The sequence below is a fragment of the Babylonia areolata genome, chromosome 5 (genome assembly GCF_041734735.1).
Source record: "Babylonia areolata isolate BAREFJ2019XMU chromosome 5, ASM4173473v1, whole genome shotgun sequence".
NCBI classification, from domain to species: Eukaryota; Metazoa; Mollusca; class Gastropoda; order Neogastropoda; family Buccinidae; genus Babylonia; species Babylonia areolata.
The window spans coordinates 6511021-6537095 of record NC_134880.1 but is presented as its reverse complement, the minus strand read 5'-3'; the positions used below and the strand labels follow the sequence as shown (position 1 = coordinate 6537095).

General features: G+C 43.7%; 2 protein-coding genes across 2 annotated transcripts in view; one reads left to right on the top strand and one right to left on the bottom strand.

Moving 5' to 3' along the window:
- Positions 1 to 1822, top strand: part of LOC143282338 (uncharacterized) — a 145488-nt gene extending 143666 nt beyond the window's left edge. The window contains exon 4 of the mRNA XM_076587944.1: positions 1258 to 1822. Within this exon, the coding sequence (XP_076444059.1) occupies positions 1258 to 1518 (261 nt within the window). The 3' untranslated portion in view covers positions 1519 to 1822. The remainder of the gene's footprint in view (positions 1 to 1257) is intronic.
- A 12258-nt stretch (positions 1823 to 14080) lies between these two features.
- The window catches only part of LOC143282567 (uncharacterized), a 52985-nt gene continuing 40990 nt past the window's right edge, over positions 14081 to 26075 (bottom strand). Inside the window, exons 24-28 of the mRNA XM_076588256.1 lie at positions 25029 to 25156; positions 22246 to 22508; positions 20947 to 21016; positions 19750 to 19937; positions 14081 to 17120 (exon numbers count right to left, since the gene is read on the bottom strand). Coding sequence (XP_076444371.1) covers positions 16855 to 17120; positions 19750 to 19937; positions 20947 to 21016; positions 22246 to 22508; positions 25029 to 25156 — 915 coding nt within the window. The 3' untranslated portion in view covers positions 14081 to 16854. The remainder of the gene's footprint in view (positions 17121 to 19749; positions 19938 to 20946; positions 21017 to 22245; positions 22509 to 25028; positions 25157 to 26075) is intronic.

Sequence of the window (26075 nt, the reverse complement as noted above, 5' to 3'; positions counted from 1 at the left end):
TGACTGTTGGGATCTGCATGACGTTAGACGCAGACATTACACGGCGGTTTCTTTGAAGACTTTGTTTCGTGATGTCCCTCCGTGGGCGCTGATGGACTTCTTAAAAGAAGTGAACCTTTTTAACCAGATTTGAAGGTTTTAAACTATGGAAGTTTTTTTTAAACTTTGGAGTGGAAAGTTTGAAGTGGTGACTCGTTTTAATTGGTTGTTTTTTTTAGCCTTGTAGTAGTAATTGACGCGGCGATAGCCTTGAGATGGCCTTAGTGGTCGGCGAGGCTCTAAGCACCATAATTTCATTTCATTTCATATAGGCCCTACTTTTCATTAACAGCACAATGAAAAAGAACCATAACAAGGCTGGTAGTCAAACAGGGTTTACCCTACCCAACTTGCTCCAATATAGTAGCATTAACATGCACGATGCTACACACTTGTGTTACTTTATTTGCACATCAGATGATAAAATAAGATATTTCCATTTTACTCACCAGAATGAGCTACAACAGATGACGACTCAGCATCTGCCATCATTTGTTTATCTTATCATTTCCTGGGAGCAGCCTTCCATTGTTTCTCTGACCTCAGGGTCAGCGCGCTGCTGTGGGTATGGCTCGGTGTGGCTCTCTGTGCATGCTACAATACTTATATTGGTGAAATCAGTGATCCTTTATTTAATTTTAATTTACTTTCCCCGTATCTCCTTTCCCCCCCTCCATTTTGGATATGTTGTTGCAGCTGATTTTTTTTAGTTAAAAACAAAAACAAACAAAACTGTTGCAGTTTTTTAATTTTTTCCATGGAAAACTATTCCAGAACTGGACTGTTAAAGACTGTTTCGTGATGTTTCGTGGATGCTGATGGACTTCCTGTAAGAAGTGAGCATTTTTAATCAGATTTGGTGTTAACATTCTTGAAGGTTTTTAAACTTTGAGTGGAAAGTTTGTGGAAGTGGAGAGTTTTTATTGCAATTTTTTTTTTACCCTTGACTTGAAATAGATGCTGACCGATAGCCTTCAGATGGCCTAAGTGGTTGGCGAAGCTCAAAGCACCATAATTTGATTTGGATAGGGGGTTGTGGGCAAAAGAGGTTGTTTTAGGGGGAAGAGGTTTTGGGAAACACATAGCACGCTCTTTTTACAGGGTTGTGTAGAGCTGGAATACAGCACCAGTCCCGGGCTGGGGGGATTCCGGGGTGGGGGGCTCAGTGTGGTGAAGGAGTTGTGATGGTCAGTGTACAACACCTTCATGTCACTGCAGGCCTCTTTCAGACTGCCGTTGCTGGGGACATATGACGGCATTCAGTGGGTGTCGTCCTCTGGCAGGGATGATGGAGGACACCTGTATTGCCACCCATTGCAGCCTTTCACCGTGAAGCGCGTGCTCCTTGACTGTTGGGATCTGCATGGCGTTAGACACAGACATTACACGGCGGTTTCTTTGAAGACCTTGTTTCGTGATGTCCTGCTGTGGGTGCTGATGGACTTCTTGAAAGAAGTGAACATTTTTAATCAGATTTGAAGGTTTTAAACTATGGAAGGTTTTTTAAAACTTTGAGTGGAAAGCTTACAGTGGTGACTTGTTTTTACTGTGCATATTTTTACCCTTGTAGTAGGTATTAACGTGACGATAGCCTTGAGATGGCCTTAGTGGTCGGCGAGGCTCTAAGCACCATCATTTCATTTCATTTCACAAAAACATTGAACTGAGGTCAGCATTCCCCAGACACAAAATCGGATGCCTGCGTTTGCGTGTGTGTGAGTGTGTGCATGTGTCTACTAATTGCTTGTTAAGCAGAACAATTTGTGAATCTTTTTTTTGGTTAAATTATAAAGGCTCACAGGCAATACCTTGTGTCTGTTTTGTTTACGGAAGAGTGCGGGAGAATGAGACTGAACTTGCATGTGAATGTTTGTTGCCTCCCTTTAGTCTAGTCTGTCTTCCACTCTCTTGCGTAACATGCTGCAGTATGTCGTATCATCCAAAATGGAAAACTATAGTATCAAAAGAATATCCAGAACTTGAAATGTTAAAAGAATATGGCCCAATAGTTCTTACGGTTGGAGGACGTATAATAAACTCCTTTTGGAAAGATGTTTCATAGCTACACAGAACTTTATGACAAAACTGATATACATGTTAAGCAAGATATTTTGATGGAACCTTTGTTTTTTAATAACAAGTATAAGATTGGTGGTAAAGTCTTGTATTTTGAAGACTGGGTCAAAAAAGATGTTTATTATCTGAAAGACATTGTGAAAGGGAATAGAATTTTTTTGGTCAATATTCAAGAATTACATGATAAAATTGAAAATCGAGTCCCAGTGTTAGAATACTTCGGCTGTGTTAATTCAGTTAAAAGTTTTTTTAAGAGAAAAGAACATAACATTTGAAAACAATGATCACAATGGAATCAGCTGTAATAAAGCATACACTGCAATGATAAATGCCCCAAGAGGAACGAAATGTTCTACGAAATAATAATTGGAAAACCAGAAAAACCAAATGCCTGTAAAAATTGGGACTTGATTTTTGAAAACAAGTTTGACTGGAAAAACATTTTTTTCAATACAAAAAAAATCCATGAGATAAGGTTAAAATGGTTCCAGATGAAAATTAATTGTAACATTCCTGTGACAAATTCGGTTTTGATGAAGATGGGAAGACTCCCAGAAAATAATATGTGTAATTTTTGTAAGGGAGAAAGAGATACAATTCTTCATTATTTATGGGAATGTAACCATGTACCACATTGTTGGAAGGAGTTTGTGAGATACTTAAAAGAAAAGTGTTTACATTGTGATAGACTTAACCTGAATGACACACTGGTGCTTTTTGGACATAACAAAACGAAAACTGATATATGTTTCTCATACATTTTATTGATAGCTAAATTCTGTGTGTACAATTGTAGAATCAACAAAGTAAAACCAACACTACAAATGTTCAAAAAAGACCTCAAACAGACATATGAAGTAGACAAGTATGCCTTTAACATAACTATGGAATATAACAAGTTTGTGGAAAAATGGGCACTTTATAACTGTTTAATAAAAGATTAAGCTATACAATGCTACCTTGGAATTTTGCCATTTAACATATATTGTTTTGCAGTTATAGACTTGTCAGTACTTAGAACTTAATTATATGCTTACCCTATACTTTCTGATGCACAAAACATATAAATTTTGTATCTGTAAACCTTTGTCTGAATAAAGGAAATGGTGGGGGGTGGGGGTGGGGGCTCTGAGAATCTGAATGAAAAAAAAAGAGGAAAATTCAGACAAAAGAAGGGCATGTCATGTAATTTTATGGAGGAAAAAACAAATATGTACACGAAGTGGGCTTTATGGTCAACAAAAATATAAACACCTCAGTATTCAGATGCTGCCCGGTTTCCAGTCGGATCATGACTGTTCGCTTATGAACCATACCCATTCAATTTCACTGTGCTGTAAATATTCTGCCCCCACACAAGACTATGATGATGACCAGATTGAAGGCTTCTACACCCAGCTTCAAACGGTCATCAACAGGGCCGACAGGAAAGACATCCTCACCGTTCAGGGTCACTGGAATGTCAAGGTTGGTGCACATGCCCAAGAAGGCTGGAGGAACTGCTGAGGCCCCTATTGTAATGGAAATGTCAATGATAGCGGACTACGCCTGCTAGAATTTGCCAGGGATAACGACTTTGTTTCTGCTAACACTCTAGTGAGTACACAGCATCCCAACGATAGACATGGCACTTTTAAAACAGTCAGCAAGAACGCAAGAACGCAAGAATTTTAATGTAAGGTCACCGACCTGTATACATTTTGGGTGCACATGTTGCACACACAGCTTAACTAAAATAAAATAGGAAGAACGAAAACAATCCACATAATACACAGTGAGCTCACTGAGAACAAGTAAACTAAATGAAAAGCACAAGGCTGATATGTCTGTTTAGGGCTGAAAGTACTCTTCTCTCAGTCTTAATGCATAAAAAACAAACATTGCAACATCTCTGGTCACATTACAACTTTCGTTTTGCAGCAGAAATGATAATGACGGATTTCTAATATGTTGCATATGCTTGAGCAAATATTTCCTTCTAATATCATCATATAATGGACAAGCTGTTAGTACATGTAGTTCGTTCTCTATTCTACCACCACATGGGCAGTTTTTCAAAACATCACAATAAAGCTGATTTATTTTTAGTTCATTTATACCAAAACGGAACTTAATGAAGGCCGATCTAAATTTACTGATGGTAAGATCAGATAAGTATTTTTCAGGTTGTAATAAGGATTTGAATGACCTATATGTTTCATAACGATTACTTCCGTTGAGTTTGCTTGCCCAATCCTGTTTAAAGCCGTCTATCATGCGTTGTTTGAATATTTTAAGAAAAACATTTACATCCCCAACCCCGCCATTTATCCAAACTTCTGAAAACCCATAAATGTCTAAGCAATGTTTCAGTCCATCTGCCCAGTTTTTCGAAGACATATCAGCATTGTATGTCATCTTATTTACGCTCATTAGGTACGCCTGTTTCGGGATTCTCGATAGAGACATCTGATTTAGCTTAAACCAGTATCGCAAAGTACTGATGCAACTATCAATGTATAATGGATATCGACCAAGATCACCATAAATCATTACATTTGGGGTTTTGGGACTGACACTCAAAAATCTTTTACAAGCAAACAAATGGACAGACTCAACTGCTTTGAAGCGCATTGTTCCCCACATTTCAGATGCGTATAATAGCATAGGTTTTATCTGCGCATCAAAGAGTTTAAAAAACACGGTTCTGTCCATATTGCCAAGACTCCACATTGTTCTCATAATTTCAACCACCCTCCCTTTTGCCCTGCCAGCGAACTCTTCAAGTGCAGAAATGAAAGATAACTTGGTAGACAGCATAAAACCCAGATATTTATAATTGTTTACAACTTCAATTTCGTCTCCATCGAAATACCATTTTTCTGCTTTAGACAGATGGCCACCCTTTCTGCAAACCATTATTTTTGTTTTATTCAAATTTACTGTCACCTCCCGAAACCTGGAGGGGGTCAGGCTGGTGTTCTCCTGACCCACTCCCGGGAGGGTCACTACCTTGTCGTGGTCGGGAGGCTTAGTGGCCAGTGATCGAGCGAGCTATGTCGGCGGGGGCATCAGTGCTTCTTGGGGTTTGGTGCTCTGGTCCCAGGTCTTAATTGACAGCCTACATAGCCATCATAGCTGTTAGGGCTGAATAAGTGGTGGTTTTGTACTGATGCCCCTGATAGGGCTTCCCATGCCGAACAGGTCGTGAGTGAGGCCCAAACTAAACGTGACCCACTGTCCCTTTCGCTATTCTTTGTTCTTCTTTTTACCGCCTCTTTTCTGTCCTCAGCTCCCCATCAAGCCTTCTTTTCCACATTCTTTTTTTCTCTGCGGCCTTCTTTAGGCCCGCCGTGTTTGCCGTGCGGCGCGACCTGTGATGGAGGGGAATGAGATCCTGGGGATTGAGAGAGCACGCTGCTCTCAACACATCCCTTTGGCTCGGACCTCTCCTAAGACAGGCGGCACACATTGGCCCGTGTGTGTCAATCGGCTACCCCTTCGTGGGGCTGGGTCAAGACTGGCAGTTTAGTGGCTGACGAAGGTAACCCCCGTAGTGCTCGGCTCTCTGTCCCCGGGAGCTGGGCATGATCGGGGGGGAGCACGTTGGAGCTGGGCTGCTGGTTGTATATCCCTCCTGAAACCTGGAAGGGGTCAAGCTGGTGTTCCCTTGACCCTGGCCCCTAAGTTGGACCCCATGGTGGGTGGGTAAGGGAGGGATGAATTCACATTTTTCTTTCAACATGAATCCTAAACAAATACACCCCCCCAAACTCGGAAAAAGACGACGACAGGGAACGGACGACTCAGACTCTGAGTCGGAGGTCGTCGAGACCTCTGGTTTTTGGCCATCATGGCTAGTGATGGAGGGCGCTGATGCCGACAAGCCCTTGTCAGCTCTCAGCCCCTTCGCTGTCCAGAAGGGCTTTCAGTGCCTGGCAGGATCGCTCAGATCCATCAAGAGGCTGAGGAGCGGAGCGTTTTTAGTACAGACAGAATCCAAAAGACAGACACAGCTCCTTCTGAAGGCGACCACTTTCGTGGATAGGGCAGTGAAGATTTCCCCTCACAAAGGTCTCAACTGCTCTAAGGGAGTCATCAGATGCCCGGAGTTGAAAGGTGTGTCTGAGGCCGAGATCAAGAGCGAACTGTCCTCTCAGGGAGTGACCGATGTGTACAGGGTGACGGTGAGGAAGGGGTCGGACAGAGTCCCGACCAACACTTTCTTCCTCACCTTCTGCTGCCCGGATGTCCCCAAGGACATTCGGGTCGGATACCTGCTAGTTAATGTCAGCCTGTACGTACCGTCCCCTCTGAGATGCTTTAAGTGTCAGAAATTCGGACACGTGAGAGACAGATGTAAGGAGGAAGAGGCGTGTGGCACCTGTTCGAAGGCGGCGCACCAGGGCGATTGCGTCAGTGCAGCCCTGTGTGCGAACTGCGGAGGTGGCCACCCGTCCTCATCGAAGGACTGCCCCGCCTGGAAGAAAGAAAAACAAATTCAGAAAGTCAAGACAGAACAGAAAATTTCCTTCTTTGAGGCAAGGAAACAGGTGGAGGCCGCGTCGCCTAGGATGTCGTATGCCTCTGTCGTCAGATCCGGGACGGTGGACGTCGCAGTCCAGACGACGTCCACAGGAACGCAGACGGACGACTTAACCGCCTCGTCGGAACCGTCGGCCTTGGGTGGAGGCGCTGTGTCCACCCCTTCCCATCCTGCGCGGCAGTCCTCAGGGGCTGCTGGGCGGGAGAGAAAAGCCTCGGGCGGAGGCACGTTGTCCGCCTCCCGCCCCACCCCACCCCCTGGGCCCCCTCGCCCCGCCTCTCGTCTGCCTGGCCCTCGGGCTGGCGGAAGTGGCCGGAAGCCCCCTGCACCTCCAAAACTCAAGGAGGGGAGGGCTGCGGCCACGGCGGGATCGGGAGGGGCCGAGGTGGTGGATATTCCGACCCGGTCTGAACCCGAAAAATTTATGTCAAAGAACAAATATTCCATCCTGGCGGACCTTGAGCCACCGCAAGTGGAGGAGCAGGGGGTAGCGATGGAATAGGCTGCTGCTTTATTTTTTTTTTAAAAACAACCTTTTTAATGGCAGTGATCCACTGGAATATCCGGGGATTCTATGCCAACTTCCAGGAACTCCAGCTGCTTTGTCGTGCTTTGAAACCTTCAGTGCTGGCACTGCAGGAGACTCTGCAAAGAGATGGCAAGGTTTTATCTCTCTCTGGTTTTAACTCCGTTTTTAAACCCGCTCAACCGAAGCAAGAGGGGTTGACGGGAGGTGTCGCTCTTTTTATTCGAAAGTCCCTTTTATACAGTACAGTTCTTTTAAGCACCCCTTTACAGGCGGTGGCAGTCAGAGTCACGCTCGAGAAAACCATCACTGTCTGCTCTCTCTACCTTCCCCCTTCCGTCCGTGTTCTGAGGCAGGACCTCATGAACCTGGTCGACCAGCTCCCACGTCCGTTTTTACTGTTGGGCGACTTCAACGGACACTCCCCGCTCTGGGGAAGTGAGATGACATCAGCCCGAGGTCTTCTCTTAGAAAACCTTCTCTCTGACATGGACTTGTGTTGTCTTAACGACAAGTCTCCCACTTACCTGCATCTGTCCTCTGGAAAGCTCTCGTGTTTAGATCTGTCGGTCTGCGATCCATCGTTGGTCCTGGACTACGAGTGGAAAGTGCACGACGATCTGCACGGGAGTGACCACTTTCCTGTCATCCTCCGCCCCACAGATGGAGAAGGTGACTCTCTGCCTGACCGCCTGTACTACGACAAAGCAGACTGGAGTTTTTTTACCACCAAGATAAGAGCTGAGCTGCAGGAAGAAACAGTATTGAAAAGCAAGGACCCTGCTGACGCTCTGACTCGGATCGTTTTAGATTGCGCCAAAGCAGCAGTCCCATCGTCTACCTCCAAGCCTCGGGTCCCTAGAACGCCCTGGTTCAACGCGGAATGTCGGGAGGCCCGCAAGTCTCGGAAGAGAGCGCAGCGACGCGTCTTTCGGAGACCGGAGTCCGATAGCGTTCGAACCCATCAACAGCTGAGGGCGAAAGCCAGGTATGTTTTTAAAAAGAGCCAGAGGAAGTCTTGGAGAGATTTCTGCTCTTCCTTAACCTCCAACACACCCAAGAAGAAAGTGTGGAGGGTTTTAAAAAGAATTAAGGGCAAAAACGCATGCCCGACCTTCCACCATCTTAAACTTTCAGACGCTCTGGTCACAGAGAAGAAAGCAGTTGCCAATTTGCTTGCCTCCACAATAGAACAGAACTCGAGATCTGCTAACAAATCTGCTCGCTTTCTTAAAACCAAAAACCTGTCAGAAAAAACACCATGTAACTTCTTTTCCGACAACACAGAGAATTACAACCTTCCTTTCACAATGAACGAACTTAAATCTGCCCTTCAGACCTGTACGGATTCCTGTCCAGGAATGGACGAAGTCCATTATAAACTCCTAAAGCACCTTCCCCAAACCTGTCTGGACACCCTGCTTAAAGTTTATAACCACATCTGGGTCACAGGCTTCTTTCCACCCTCCTGGCGGAAAGCCCTCATAATCCCGCTGCCGAAACCGGGAAAAGACCCCTCGAACCCCTCCAACTACCGCCCAATTGCACTGACCAGCTGCGTCTGCAAACTGATGGAGAAGATGGTCAACGGTAGACTGATGTGGAAACTAGAGACCGACGGCCTTCTGGCGAAGGAACAGTGCGGTTTCCGCAAGCATCGCTCTACCGTTGACCATCTGGTTCGTCTGGAAACCACGATAAGAAATGCTTTCGTCAACAAACAACATGTGGTGGCCATATTTTTTGACCTGGAGAAAGCTTACGATACCACGTGGAAATTTGGTATTCTTTCCGACTTGCACAAGCTCGGCTTCCGAGGACACCTGCCTCAGTTTATCCACAATTTTTTACAAGACAGACAATTCCAGGTGAGAGTCGGCACCACCCTGTCCGACATTCACGAGCAGGAGCTGGGTGTCCCGCAGGGGAGCATCCTGTCGCCTGCTCTGTTCAGCATCAAAATTAATGACATCGTTCAATCCGTTCAGAAAGGATCGGACAGCTCGCTGTTCGTGGATGATTTTGCTTTATATGCAACCGGCAGCACGTACGCCAGCATCCAGCGACGGCTTCAGCTCTGCGTCAACAAAATCCAGTGTTGGGCAGAGGAGAATGGCTTCACATTTTCGTCCTCCAAAACTGAATGCATCCACTTTCATAATTTTCGCCAATTCTATCAGGACCCTGAAATCCGTCTGGGAACATCCACCATCCCGGCGGTCAAGGAAGCCAGATTTCTAGGGGTCGTCTTCGATCAGAAGCTGAATTTTCTCAGCCACATTAAACAGCTGAAAATATCTTGCCTAAAAGCCCTGAACATCATCCGAGTTGTGGCACACACGAACTGGGGTGCTGATAAGAGGACTCTCTTGCACCTCTACAGAGCCCTGGTCCGGTCCAAACTGGATTATGGAAGTGTTGTATACGGCTCGGCCAGACCGTCCTACCTGAAACTGTTGGACCCTGTACACCACCAAGGGCTCCGTCTCAGCTTGGGTGCTTTCCGCACCACCCCTGTGCACAGCCTGTATGCAGAGGCGGGGGAACCGCCTCTTTCCAACCGCAGACTGAAGCTGACCCTGAACTATTATTTGAAATTGTTTTCGGAACCTACAAACCCTGCTTACGATGCTGTATTCAACAACCCTTTCGATAAGAAATTTACAGACAACCCAAACTGCATACCTCCTCTCGGACTCCGCATTCAGCCGCACTTGGAAAATGCCGATCTGGATGTCGGTGGCATCTCAGATTTCTCTAAGTTCCCTGACAGCCCCCCGTGGACCTTTACAACACCTGAGGTCCGATTTGATCTGGCCTCGTACCGTAAGGACACCACCAGTTCTCTGGCCTACAGAACCTACTTTTCGGAACTGTGCCACAAATTCCCCACCTTTCAAGGCATCTTCACTGACGGTTCCAAGTCAGAGGACGGAGTCGCCGCATCTGCGTTCTGTCCCGCCTTTCCTGACCGGCCCTCAACAGAACACATCCTGTCTGACAGCTCGGTATACACCGCGGAACTGACTGCACTGGTCCTGGGGTTAAAAATGGTTCTCTCTTCCAAACAGAAGAGATTCATGATCTTTTCCGACTCCTTATCAGCCCTGGAGGCGATCGCCTGCAGGAATATCACTCATCCCAAACTGCTGGAATTTTATGAAACTTTTACTCTCGCAACGAAGAAAGGATACGAGGTTGTGTTGGCCTGGGTTCCCGGACATGTTGGCATTCGTGGTAACGAAAGGGCGGACCTGCTGGCCAGGAACGCTGTAAAGAAAGAATTGTCCAGATCCTTGGTACCCTATACAGACATGAAGCGGAAGGTCAATTCTTACGTTAAAGATCTTTGGCAAGAGAAATGGAACACCCAGATAGACAACAAGCTCTTCCAGATCCGTCCGGACCTGGGGGAGACCCTCCCTTCGGGGGTGAAGAACAGAAAGGAGGAATCTGTGCTGTGCAGACTGCGTACGGGGCACACTTTTTTTACTCATTCTTACTTGTTGAAGGGGGAGGAGGCCCCTCGATGCGTTCCCTGTGACGAGCCTCTCACCGTGAAACACGTGCTCCTTGACTGTTGGGATCTGCATGACGTTAGACGCAGACATTACACGGCGGTTTCTTTGAAGACTTTGTTTCGTGATGTCCCTCCGTGGGCGCTGATGGACTTCTTAAAAGAAGTGAACCTTTTTAACCAGATTTGAAGGTTTTAAACTATGGAAGTTTTTTTTTAAACTTTGGAGTGGAAAGTTTGAAGTGGTGACTCGTTTTAATTGGTTGTTTTTTTAGCCTTGTAGTAGTAATTGACGCGGCGATAGCCTTGAGATGGCCTTAGTGGTCGGCGAGGCTCTAAGCACCATAATTTCATTTCATTTCAAATTTACTGTCAGTCCAAGAGATTTAGATGCTTTGTTAAGATTATCTAATTGATTTTGTAAACCTGCTGGTGACGATGACAGCAAGACAATATCATCTGCAAACAATAACAGAAATATTTCTTGTAAGCCTGGCAAAAACTGAAAACCGTGTTTTCCATTCTTGGTCACCTCGTCAGCGACTTCTGAAATCAAAAGCGAGAAAACTAAGGGAGACAACAAACATCCTTGCTTTACTCCTGCAGGACAATCAAAAAATTCTGAAACATATGGCCCCCATCGGACACAGGACTGAATTGTATTGTACATCGCTTTTAATATTCGGATCATTTTGGTTGATGTTCTTATCTTGTTAAGCACTGCCCAAAGACTATTTCGATCAACTGAGTCGAAAGCCTTCTGATAATCTATGAAAGCAATATAGAGCTTATTCTTCCTTGCTCCATTTAAACATTTTTGGATAATACTACAGAGAGTAAATATGTGATCGATCGTAGAGTAACTTTTTCTGAAACCAGCTTGCTCTTCCGAGATTTTACCTTCACTTTCGGCCCACTCGTACAACCTCCTGTTTAGTATTGATGTGAAAACTTTACTAATTACACTTAATAAGGAAATACCTCTATAATTTTCAGGATTGTTTGCATCGCCTTTTTTCAAAAGTGGAATAATGACTGAACGAGTCCAATCTGAGGGTATATAGCCTACATTAAAAAGATGATTGAATAAGTTTGTCAAAAAAGGTGCTATTATATTTTCAGATGCTTTTAAAAACTCTCCCGCAACATCATCTAAACCAGCAGCTTTTCTGTATTTTAGTCTTCGTATTGCAAATTTCACCTCATCAATTGTTATGTCATCGTCCAAACCATGGATTTCAAATTCACCTACATTTTCATTTAATATCGATATTTCTTCTTCGTGGTCAGGGGAGTGAACTTCACTATTTTCGTTCAACTGATTTTGCTGGCCCAAGATACGCTCGAAATGTTTTTTCCATGTATCGATTGGAATATTCGGTTGATTTCTGCGTTTTCGCCTGACTGACTTTACAGTGGACCAGAATGAAGTATTATTTGATCTGTTTTCCAACAAAGATTCCCTTAATGTATTTCTATAACTTTTCTTTTTGTCTTCAAGCACAGATTGGTAGTAAGCTCTGTGTTGTCGATAAGCAATCCCATGCGTTGCCTCCCCTGATCGTGTATAGCGAGACAGCGCACGCTGAGCCACTCGCTTGTAGTGCCTGCACTGTGTGTCAAACCACGGACTGCCAGTTGTCCTCCTTCCCTCCCCTCCACACTGTACCGTTTGACTCATACTGCTAGCTGCATTAAATATAATGGCCACAAATTTGGACAATGCCGACTCCACATCAACACTAATATCATTATTGGCATCTTCAAGAGCTGTCTGCGTATCAGCAGATGACATTTCTCTTAAAAACGTTTCTGCTTTTGAAGGATCCCATTTTACTTTTTGAAACGACACTTTTTCCTGGCGAGAATCACAACTAGGTTTGTCACAATTGCTAATGATATTCGCTTCGACAGGCATATGCTGCGATTCTACTCTATCCACTACCTTAAAACTAACCATCTGCGTAATAATGCCTGTAGAACATAAAAAGTAGTCAATAGTACTGTTTCCATTTACAGTCAAAAAGGTGAATTTTCCTTCAATATCTCCATCAATAAAACCATTTAAAGGAGTGAATTGAAAAGTACTGCAAAGTTCTATCAACGATTTACCAAAACCATTTACAACCTTATCTTGACATGTTCTAACAAAATCACTTTCATCATCAACAAAAAAACCAAAATCACTCAAATCATCTATCTGTAATGACCAATCCGCAATACGAGCATTTAAATCTCCAGCAAGAATAAAGTGAACATCATCATCTTGCTCGTAGAACGATACCAAAAATTGTTCCAGCATTTGTAAAGTGCAGTCATATTCTTTATCTTTATAATAAACACTATTTATAGGATGATTATACACAGATATGAAAATCAGATCTTTATCAAATTTAAATAGCTGCTTGCATAATCTCACACACAGCACATTATCAATGTTCGTTTTAATTTCTGTAACAAAGTCAGACAAAGATTTTCTTATCAGTAACACAGTTCCCCCAGAACTGCGGCCTCTTCTGGACAGTTTACTCGCTGGAGAATGGAAAACAAGAAATTCACGAAAATGAATACTAAAGTCAAACGAAGTAGACGTAAATGTTTCTAGCAAAGTACAAACATCAAATGATGTAATGTAGTTTATAAAGTCAGGGTCCAAAAGTTTAGATGTTAGACCATTGATGTTCCATGAACAAAAAGACAAAGTGTTTTTAACTGGAGAGTGTGTGTTGTGATTGACTGTGTCTGTGACACTCAGTGTGTTCCTGTCAGAAATGTCATGTGTGTGCGGGTTCACATTTCGGTCTTGACCTGACCCCTATTCCCTGTGAGTGGGGGTGGTGGTGTTCCCTGTATCACGTGCAGCACGTCCCATGCTCCACGCCTCGTGAAGGCTGGACTGTCTCTCACTGGCTGTCGTTGACCTGGTTCTCCGCTTACACTCCTCGGGTACATCAGCACCGCTAACGGGTAGCGTACGTGAGTCAGTGACGTCAGGTGCACGAGGCGAGACACTCCCGCTGTGTGCGTGGTCAGCGACTGGCTGGCTGGCTGCTGTGCTGCGTGACGGCTGTGCACGTTGTGTTGACACGCCGTGTTGCGCAGGTGAAGGGTGTGTGTGTTGACCTGGCAGTGGCTGCACACTCCTGATGTGCAGTTTACCTCTGGCGAAGTACCCGCTCTGGCCAGCATCCCGGAGTTCCCTCAGCTGCTTGGATTGACGCCTGGTCAGGTCTTGAGCGACACGGAGCCCGTCCTTCTGCATGCTGGCTCTGGCGTCGTGGTCAGTCATCAGGCACATCACGTCTCCCCACCTCAAAAACTTGGCAATGATGGGGCGGGGGTGGGGGGTCTGGGGATTGTGCCTGCCCAGTCTGTGAGCCCGTTCAATGAGACTTCTTTAAAACAGTCAGCATCACAGCCAGATAGACCTACTCTTGTGAAGAAGCGGTGCAGGTTTGGCATCAATGGGCCTCAAACAAGAACGTTCTCAGGAGCTGACATTGACAGTGACCACGGCCATGTCATGATGAACTTTCAAGGACGGTTGAGGAGCAGCAAGAAAGGGAAAAAAACCCCAGCCGACTCATATTCAGCCTTGATAAAATGACAGATCCTGGCAACGCCGACCACTTGTAATCAGTCATTACTTCTGCTTCTGCTTGAAGACAATCAAAAAGCACTCAGAAACGATTCAAGCAAATGATGACAGAAATGGCAAGAGATGTCATAGGGATCAGCTGATGGAAATCAAAGCCATGCATCACAAAATTAGTAGTATTTCATAGATGTGTGACAATAAGGATTTTAAAATCACATAAGAAAACTAAAAAAAAGAAAAGAGATATACAGTGTTACGAACACGAAAACTGGTCGAGAAATGAAAAATGCAAAGGAAACATGGACTGAACAACAGTGTGAAGAAATTAAGAAAAACCTTGACAGCAACGACAAAAAGCATTTAATGTTGTAAAAGACCTGACCAAGCAGAAACAAAGTAAAGTTATCACATTCCACGACAGTGGTCTCACACAAAAACAAGACTTCGTAAAAAAACAAACAAAAACACACACAACAACAAACAGATCAACAGGACCCCAGGGAACTGACAGTGCAAACTTCACCAAATGCGGATAACTTCCCAATACTCCGGGAGAAGACTGTCACAGCAGTGAAGCTGCTAGAATGTGACAAGACGACAGGCATCGACAACATCCCTGCAGAACTTTGGAAACATGGTGGAGAGGCGGTGATTGATATCCTGTCGTCTGCAACGAAATTTGGCAACAGTTGAATGGTCCACGACACAGACCCATTCACTTGTCATCACCCTGCCCACTAAAGGAAATCTCCAACACTGCCACATCTATCGCACCATCAGTTTGATCAGCCATTCTAAGAAATTAATGCTCGAAATCATTCTGAACAGATTACAGCTGCACACAGATACTATCACTGCAAAAGAACAGGCAGGATTCCACAAACGCAGAAGTGCCATCGAACAAGTTTTTAATCCGCGCACCCTTTGCGAAAAACGTCTCCAACACCAGACGGAATTCTACCACTTCTCCATAGACTTTAAAAAGGCATTTGAAGAGTCCGACGGGAAGCACCAAGGGCCACAAACGAAGAAATGAAACTAAGAAATAAAAAAAAAACAACCCCAAAAAACAAAACAAAACAACAAAAACAAAACAAAACAAAAAAACAACAACAAAAAACCACAACAAAACCCCCCCAAAAAACCCAACAGCAACAACGGGCAATAGCTTGTCAACACCATCCATAAATTATACTCCAAAGTAAGCTGTGCGGTAATCACACATGGTGCTGTTGGAGAGTAGCTCTGTACTGCTGGAGTCCTTCAGGGCTGTCTTCTGCTCCTGCGCTGTGCAACATGTTCCTGGAACGATCTTGACTGACGCGCGTGAAGATCATGTCAACAGTATCAGCAATGGAGGAAGAACCATCATGTACCTTCGCTTCGTTGACGACATCGACGACTTGGCAGGTAGTGAGCAAGAACTCACTCAGGTTCTTAGAAAACTGGTTGACACATCGACAATATTTGGCATGGAAATCAGCGCCGAAAAGTCTTAAGTCGATGGCCAGCCACACCACCACCATCATTGCTGATGTAACTGACCAGGGATAGAAACCAGGAACTGTTCAACACTCCCCCAACCTGAGATCCGTCATCAGCAATGAAGGATCAAAACCTGAGATCCTCTCAAGGGTAGCAAAGAAAATATCAGCACTCTCCAGACTGAAACTTATAAGGACGTACAGAAACATCTCGATGAAGCACAACTGAGATCAGACTCCTGCATGCACTGCTATATTCCATCTTCCTGTACACATGTTAGACTTGGACCCTCACGGCAGATTATGAAATAAATCAAATCATAGAAAAGAGGTGTTATCTATCGCAAGGCAAGATAACTTGTGTAACAAGCATAATATGTGTTACATGACAAAAGGGAAGATTGGAGATCTTAAACCAGTACAGTTTAAAATCATGCCTAATAAGATGTAAGCACCTTCAGGAATATGACTTACAGATATGGAAAGAAATATGTGAACAAATACCAACAGAGATAAGATCATGTCACACTGCAGATGTGGTATAGCGTGTATGGATTTGCCCGAAAGAAGTGACGCCTCCTTGGGTAGTTAACTGAACTGAGCTGAACACGCTGCAGCAGAGTAGTAGACGAGTTTGATTACTTTGTCAATATAATTATGCTTCATGATGATTTGAAAGAAAAAGTTGTTATAAAAAATAATAGTTAAAAAAGCCACAAGAATTACAGGACATTTATCAAGATAATACTGCAGATATTTCAATGCAATTTCAATATTTAATATGCAGAATTCAAAGCAACAACAACAACAAAAACAGTCACTCTTGACCTTTATGACAATAAAATAATCTGATTCTATGTTTGATACCAGGTGGTGATTCTGACACTTAAAGTTAAACAGTCGTTTCAGCAAAAATCTCGTGCAAGGTGCAGAGGAAAAAAAAAGTAGTGAAGCCACCTCATTTGAACCAACAGAGGTCTTTCTAACTTCTTCCCCAACATCTGCTCCCTCTCCCTTGACTCTCTATTCGCTCAGACTGAGAAAAAGCGGCTCATCCCGGGGAAAAGTCAATTTTTCACTGACGGCAGTTCACTTGGAACGCGTGAAGCTGGTCTCCTTGGTGGATGGTGTTTCCACATTACGCCGTGGGCCAGAAGGCCTCCTGTGCTCAGAAACCATGGAGCTCCTGTCCTCTTTGCGGAACTTGCTCATGAAAAAAACACGGACATCACGGTCACGAGCGGTGTACAGCAGGAATATCAGGAAGCCCTGGAAGGTGGTGGTGACAGCAAACAGGTACTGGAACACCAGATGAGCGTCTCCCACGGCCATGAAGGCAAAGATCCAGCTGAGACCTGGAAGACAGAAGAAAGAGGAGGAAAACGTTTGGCATATACAGTGCAAAGCTGGATTTTGTGCTTGAATCTCAGCATGGTCATACCGTTGTCTGAACTATAATTATTGTGCCAAAAATGGCCGAGCAACACAACGCCAATCCAGGCTGAGGACTGTCACTCGCAGCAGAAGGATATAATGACATACACACTCTACAGAAAGACACGACTCTGCAGAGAGACACCCACGCTCAACAGGCAGGATCAGCTACACTCCACACGGAGACACAGTCACCACACTCCACACGGAGACACAGTCACCACACTCCACATGGAGATAGTCACCACACTCCACAGGGAGACACAGTCACTACACTCCACACGGAGACAGTCACCACACTCCACAGTCACTCCACTCCACAGGGAGACACAGTCACTACACTCCACACGGAGACAGTCACCACACTCCACAGTCACTCCACTCCACAGGGAGACACAGTCACTACACTCCACAGGGAGACACGGAGATACAGTCACCACACTCCACAGTCACTCCACTCCACAGGGAGACACAGTCACTCCACTCCACAGGGAGACACAGTCACTCCACTCCACAGGGAGACACAGTCACTACACTCCACAGGGAGACACAGTCACTCCACTCCACAGGGAGACACGGAGATACAGTCACCACACTCCACAGTCACTCCTCTCCACAGGGAGACACAGTCACTACACTCCACAGGGAGACACGGAGATACAGTCACCACACTCCACAGGGAGATGCAGTTACTACACTTTACAGAGAGACACAGTCACTACACTCCACAGTCACTCCATTCCACAGGGATATACAGTCACTACACTACACAGTCACTACACTCCACAGGGAGATTAAGTCACCACAATCCACAGGGAGACACAGAGATACAGTCACTCCACTCCACAGGGAGATACAGTCACTCCACTCCACAGGGAGATTAAGTCACTACACTACACAGGGAGACACGGACATAAAGTCACCACACTCCACAGGGAGATACAGTCACTCCACTCCACAGGGAGATACAGTCACTACACTCCACAGGGAGATACAGTCACTCCACTACACAGTCACTCCACTCCACAGGGAGATACAGTCACTCCACTACACAGTCACTCCACTCCACAGGGAGATACAGTCACTACACTCCACAGGGAGATACAGTCACTACACTACACAGTCACTACACTCCACAGGGAGATACAGTCACTACACTACACAGTCACTACACTCCACAGGGAGATACAGTCACTACACTACACAGTCACTCCACTCCACAGGGAGATTAAGTCACTACACTACACAGTCACTCCACTCCACAGGGAGATACAGTCACTACACTACACAGTCACTCCACTACACAGTCACTACACTCCACAGGGAGATACAGTCACTCCACTACACAGTCACTACACTCCACAGGGAGATACAGTCACTCCACTACACAGTCACTCCACTCCACAGGGAGATACAGTCACTACTCTACACAGTAACTACACTCTACAGGGAGACACAGTGACTACACTACACAGGGAGATACAGTCACTACACTCTCACTACACTCTACAGGGAGACACAGTCTCACTACACTCTACAGGGAGATACAGTCACTACACTCTACGGGGAGATACAGTCTACAGGGAGATACAGTCACTACACTCTACAGGGAGATACAGTCACTACACTCTACGGGGAGATACAGTCACTACACTCTCACTACACTCTACAGGGAGATACAGTCACTACACTCTCACTACACTCTATGGGGAGATAGTCGCTACACTCTACAGGGAGATAGTCACTACACTCTCACTACACTCTACAGGGAGATACAGTCACTACACTCTCACTACACTCTACAGGGAGATACAGTCACTACACTCTACAGGGAGATAGTCACTACACTCTCACTACACTCTACGGGGAGATAGTCGCTACACTCTCACTACACTCTACGGGGAGATACAGTCACTACACTCTCACTACACTCTACGGGGAGATACAGTCACTACACTCTACAGGGAGATACAGTCACCACAGTCACTGCACTCCACAGGGAGATGCAGTCACTACACTCACTACACTCCACAGGGAGATACAGCCACTACACTCTCACTACACTCTACAGGGAGATACAGTCACTACACTCCACAGTCACTACACTCTACAGGGAGATACAGCCACTACGCTCTACAGGGAGATACAGTCAAACTCAACAGATGCTACACTCCACAGGGAGTCACAGTCACACTCAACAGATGCTGCACTCTACAGGGAGATACAGAGATACAGTCACGCTCAACAGATGCTACACTCTACAGGGAGACAGTCACACTCAATAGATGCTACACTCTACAGGGAGACAGTCACACTCAACAGATGCTACACTGACCGCACAGCGATGATTTTTTGGTGGATGGAGGGGGAGGAGGGGGGGTGTCTAATTTCTAATTTTCTTATTTCATCAAGCTATTTTTCCAAGAATAGCATCGATTTGATATTAATTGGGAGTGATATGTCAACAACAAAAACTCGAGAAATATATGGAAATAGGTGAGTTTTGTGTGTGTGAGTGTTTGCATGCGTGCATGAGTGCGTGCGGCGTACCCAACACCACAAAACAGCTGACGGAGGCACGGACGCTGATGGCAGTGTAACTGGTGCCACCACTGCTCAGGTTGGGGCGACGACAGATGCTGACCACCACCAGCAAGTAGATGACGATGTTGATGGTGACGATGACGGCGATTGGCGCCAGAAAGGCGTAGTAAAACGCCGTCAGCGACATCCAGCAGCTGAACAGAACCACAACACATGTGACACAGTGCAGATATTTCTTGTTCATTACATCAAACTAGTACACATTAATGATCACTGCCCATTGTCTCAGAAGCGTTTTTATAGATATATATGGGCCTTCATTCATTCGTTCATTCATTCATTCATTCACACAATCCATGGCCAACCCAAGAAAAGCTTTGCTGTGATTGTGAGCTTTTGCAAAATAAGAACCATTCACACATTAGCAATGGTTCAAGCTAAACCAAACCGCTGTTAATTAACTGTGTGATAGTCGTGTTCGACTATGACCATCAGAACAGCAGAGGAAGTAACTGCTGTCCCGACTATCTGAGCTAGATTTTGATTATTGTGGAGAGTGTCTTGCCCAAGTTAACCCTAACTATCGGCGTCGGGATGGTTCCCAAAGGCCAACTAGCCCGCAAGGCTGCAGCACTTGGAGCCAGTGCAATTTTGCCTCCCAGTTCGAGAGTCCGTCTTTCACTAAAGACTAAACTGTAAATGATTTCCCATTGCAATGGAGAAACCATCGATCATACAGCTCTCACTTTGCTGTTGGCCCAACTGTACACTCATGTCAATCTGTGGCATAAGCTGAGTGTTGGGCCTGTAAACTAACATAGTATTAAACCCGATTTGTAACTAGAACAAAGAGGTGTATTCACATTCATCTGACGCTGAAGGTCGAGGGAAATGGGTTCAGTGGAGCGGCCGTGGGATGTTTGCTCCTACAATCATATAAACTACTACTTTAAATCGAATCAAACTGGGGATGGGGTGGGGGGTAGGGTGGAGGCTGGGAGGGGGGGGGGGGAGGGGTTGGCATGTGCTGAAGCGGCGTGGACAGCATCGAGAGTGGGAACCCAAAACTCAACGACAAGACGCTTATGATCAGATTGGACGAGGCAGAAATGGCCTACATGCATCAACTTCAGTATTAACCGCCATACATCATAGACAAGTCGCAGTGCCGAAGAGAAAGTTGCAGAGACAGGATGAACTTACTAATCTTCCCTTCCACGGTACAGCTCCACATCGACTGCGGACACAATAATGACGGGAAGGACAGGCAGACCTGCACACACACACACACACACACACACACACACACACACATATATATATATCAACAACGATATATATATATATATATATGTATATCTCCATATACATACATATATAAAAATGATATTAGAATTACAAGTTTTAAAGACATGTCAAGTCTATCGCTGTTGATATATATATATATATATATATATATATATATATATATATATATATATATATATATATATATATTTATATCAACAATAGATGTGTTATATATATATATATATATATATATATATATACACACACACACACATATATGTATATATATATATACATATATATATATATATATATATATATATCAACAATAATAGGCTTGACATGTCTTTAAAACTTGTAATTCTAATATCATATATATGGAAACAAGTGGGTTTTTTTTTCTTCTTACATCACTACTTTAAATGAAGCATTATTTAGTGACAAAACGTCAGCATCATATGACATGTTTTCAAAATTTTGCAGCTGTACATGGCAGCATTTTGAAGATTTTATGTCTACATGAAGAGAACGACATATCGAAAACATGAAGTCACACACACAGACACACACATTGCATTGTTTTCAGTAAAACTGGTACTTCATCAGTCTCCGAAGTACACAGGTACTGTTCGGTATTTTCATACTAATTAGCTTGATGAGAGGAACTCCATGATTATATCAATGTAACTTTTTTGGTTATTCGTTGACAATGTGTGAAGCACGTCCTCTTATTTTCCTTTGTTGCATGTACACACAACGTCCTTATACTACTAGGCCTTCTACTAGTGATAATAATGTCAATGATAATAATAATAATAATAATAACTACTACTCGTGATGATAATGTCAATGATAATAATAATAATAATAACTACTACTCGTGATGATAATGTCAATGATAATAATAATAATAATAATAACTACTACTCGTGATGATAATGTCAATGATAATAATAATAATAATAACTACTACTCGTGATAATAATGTCAATAATAATAATAATAATAACTACTACTACTAGTGATAATAATGTCAATGATAATAATAATAATAATAATGAGAAGAAGTAGTAGAATAATCTGTTCACCAATAATAGATTTTTCCCTTTCATTTGTGTAAACAGTGGAAGCACATTTTCAGTTGAATTTTAGATTTGAAGAAATGTGAACTGACGGCCGGTATCATGTTTTAATCGATCATCTGTGTCTCACCCCAGGCAAGTAGTCCGGCCTTGAGCATGTAGCGGGTGAAAGGACGTTTCATGGCCTTGACCAGCATGAAGTACTGCAGCACTCCCTGGGCCAGCATCCAGAGAAAGGTGACCAGGATGAAGTAGTGCAGCAACATGGCGACCGCCACGCAGGTCACGTGATCCTCCACGCGCTGGATTCCCGCCAGGAAGGTGACCCAGGATAGGAGCAGGGCCAGCGACGTGTTGAACAGGGTCTGCTGAGGAAGGCTTTTGTGCAACTTCCTGTCGGCACACCAGTAAGTTGGCATAGACATTCCCCAGCATAAAATAATGGTCAATCTAACTTCTACCGCGGTGCAGTATCGACTGACGTTCCTGTCCCAAGACAAGACAAGACAAGACAAGCAAGTAACATGCTTTTTTTCTTTTTTTTTTACATCCAGCCCTCACCCTAAATAGGGAATAAAGCTAATGAGGCGAAAATGAGTAACATGTAGAGCCAAGTACAAGTACTTCTAAACGTCGTATGAAGTGGAAAGGACTTCATTTTGAGAAAAGTCAAGACTGGAAATTTTTACGTTTCACCAATTCACCAATTCAAGGGTATTAACTCGCATGGTTTACAATTTTTAACTGTGAATTCCGACTGATTCTGTGGATATTTTTATGGCAGTTTGGGGCATAATCTTTGAATAAATATTTAACGGTCTCCTTCTCCAACTTTCCATCACATGTTATCATGTATTGTCGATTGAATATAGGATTGAACGGGCAGGTCAACAACTTGAAACAAAATGGCGTCGTTCGTGTTCGCGAAGAATATGAGCACGCGCTTTGAAAATGTATAAATATGTGTACGCAATTGATTTTTGCCCATGACCTTCAAGGCTCAGCCAAAAGATCTATAAAGTCCACTCGTCCTATTGATTTTAGTATTTTCCGAAAAAGACCACTTGGGCGAATGAACATAGTGAAAGCCCTGTACACTGAGAGTAAAACACACAAGCTTTTTATGTATTGAGTATAATTTCAAAGTGTAATGTTTGAGATGAGAAAGATCAGTTTAAAGCAAATTTAGTCCCCTAGCATTAATTACAGGTTAATTTCCCTTCTTTACTATCTGCTCCAAAACGTTTGCAAAATAAATATAACTTCCATGCTTAGCAAAAGAAGTTCCTGTTTGAACAAAAAATGATAACAATGACTGCTCTTGTTGTTGTGTCAGAATATCAGATCAAAGTGCCAAGTTTAGAGAATAAAAAAAATATAAATATAACAGTAAATGCAGTTGGCATATAATATTGGCTTCTTTAAAAAAAAAAAAAAAAAATTGTGCCCATCCCAGAGGTGCAATATTGTGTTAAACAAGATGACTGGAAAGAATTGAATTTTTCCTATTTTTATGCCTAATTTGGTGTCAACTGACAAAGTATTTGCAGAGAAAATGTCAATGTTAAAGTTTACCACGGACACACACACACACACACAGTCAACCGAACACCGGGTTAAAACATAGACTCACTTTGTTTACACAAGTGAGTCAATAAACCGTTAATGATACGGGGAAAACGGCTTAATACGGGCATTGGTATGACTGTGAAGATTTTTTCCTACTATTTTTAAGCCAAATTTGGTATCGGCAGACAAAGTATTCCCAGAGAAAATGGCAATGTTAAAGTTTACCACAGACACACATAGAGACAGACACACACAGAGAGACAACCGAACATTGGGTTATAACGTAGACTCACTTTGTTTACACAAGTGAGTCAAAAACGATGGACTGACAACAATGCAGAATGAACAGAAAAAAAAGAAACATTAGCAGAGACCCAGGCTTTGACACTTGACCGACAGACCTGTTGGAATATGATGAACAATTCTTCTGTATGGCGCCCCAGTGATTCTTCACGTTTCACCGACAGACCTGTTGGAGTCTGATGAACAGTCCTCCTGTATGGCGCCGCAATGACTCTTTACAGAGTTAACCAACAGACCTGTTGGATTCTGATTGATAGTCCTCCTGTATGGCGCCCCAATGACTCTTCACGGAGTTAACCGACTGACAGACCTGTTGGAATCTGATGAAGAGTCCTCCTGTATGGCGCCCCAGTGATTCTTCACGCTTCACTGACAGACCTGTTGGAATCTGATGAAGAGTCCTCCTGTATGGCGCCCCAATGATTCTTCACGCTTCACTGACAGACCTGTTGGAATCTGATGAAGAGTCCTCCTGTATGGCGCCCCAATGACTCTTCACAGAGTTAACCAACAGACCTGTTGGAATCTGATGAAGAGTCCTCCTGTATGGCGCCCCACGGAGTTGAGGGAGAAGGAAAAAGAAAAGACGACGATGATGAAGTAAACTGTGGTGAAAAGCTATAAATCCATTGAAAGAACATGTTTACAATTCCTACGTATGCACACACAATATATTGATATATACATTGTGCATGGACAGAAAACATGAAATCCTTCACCATTATGTGCACTGTTACAACATTGTGTCTGCAGACCCTCTTAGGTTCTCTTGTCAATTACCTGAGTCAGAGCCTGAATCCTCACAGGTACGGTACCAACCCAATCAATCGTAGGAAACTGAAATGGAAAGAACTTAGACATCCAAACCACAGTAAAGACGTTGTGTCCGACACCAGAAAGAAGCGTCAATTGGCGCAAGGGAGATGATTTTATAAAGGGAGCTGTGTTAATCAGCTTTCACTTCCTGCCCCCCCCCCCAACTTTATAAATTACCGTTAACTTGATTTAATATAGTGTGTGCGTGCGTGAGGCGGAACTGACTTGACCAGTATGAAGACGAGGAGGGTGATAGACAGGCTGCAGATAGAGAAGGTCAGCCCCACCAAGCTGATCATGCTGAGCAGGTTCTCGTGGAAGCGGGCCCTCTTCACATCTGGTTCGTACAGGTCCTGAAAAAGGCAGGCAGCTACAATGACTGACCGACAACGTGAACATTAAAGGCTGCTGACTGACTGATACATGAAAATACATAATAATGATAACAATAATGATATTACTAAGAAGAGGATGCAGAGCCTTCAAGTCTCACTTGGGCTTCGCGCTTTATCCAGTAAAGGAATCATGAGGAGAAAATAAAAGGAGAGATTAAAAGAATCGTTAAAAAGTGTTCTGTATTAAATATGATATAATTATAAAATAAGCTTGGGAGAAAAAAAAAGAAAGAAAAAAAGGCATGCCAGGGGGATCGAACCATGCATGTTCAGTTCCAAGGCCGGGAGCAGACTAGCCCGACACACTGTTGCAGCAATCTGACGTCATGTGACTGAATGTATTCTTCTTCGTGGGATGAATGTGATTGCATTGGAAATAATAATGCCGTTTAAATCGGTTTTTTTGGTGTATCATATCTCGATTATTCTTTTATTTCGGTGGTAAAGGAGAAGACGTTGCCATCGCTTCAAGCACAAGGCAACACATGGTAGATGTCTAGATCTGCACGAACCAGTCTACAACGAGCTGAAGAAAAAAAAAGAAAGAAAGAAAACGCCTGATTCAGTTTTTCTTTTATGTTCATTCCAGTTAATTCAGTGTCCACTTATATTCATATGCAGTAAACACGTCGATTGTGTAGTTAGTATCAATGTATGAGTTCTGTCCAGAATTTGCGATTCTTTCCTTATAATTGCGAACAGGAAAAACGAGATCATGTCGTCTTCTTACAAAAACACAACCTATTTTCTAGCAACTCAGTGGGAAGCAGTTTTTTTTTTTATTTAAAAAAAAAAAAAAATTTTTATAGAATTTTTAGATTTGGGAACGAATCTCAACGAAATAAACCGTTAATGATCCGGAAATATGGCTTAATTT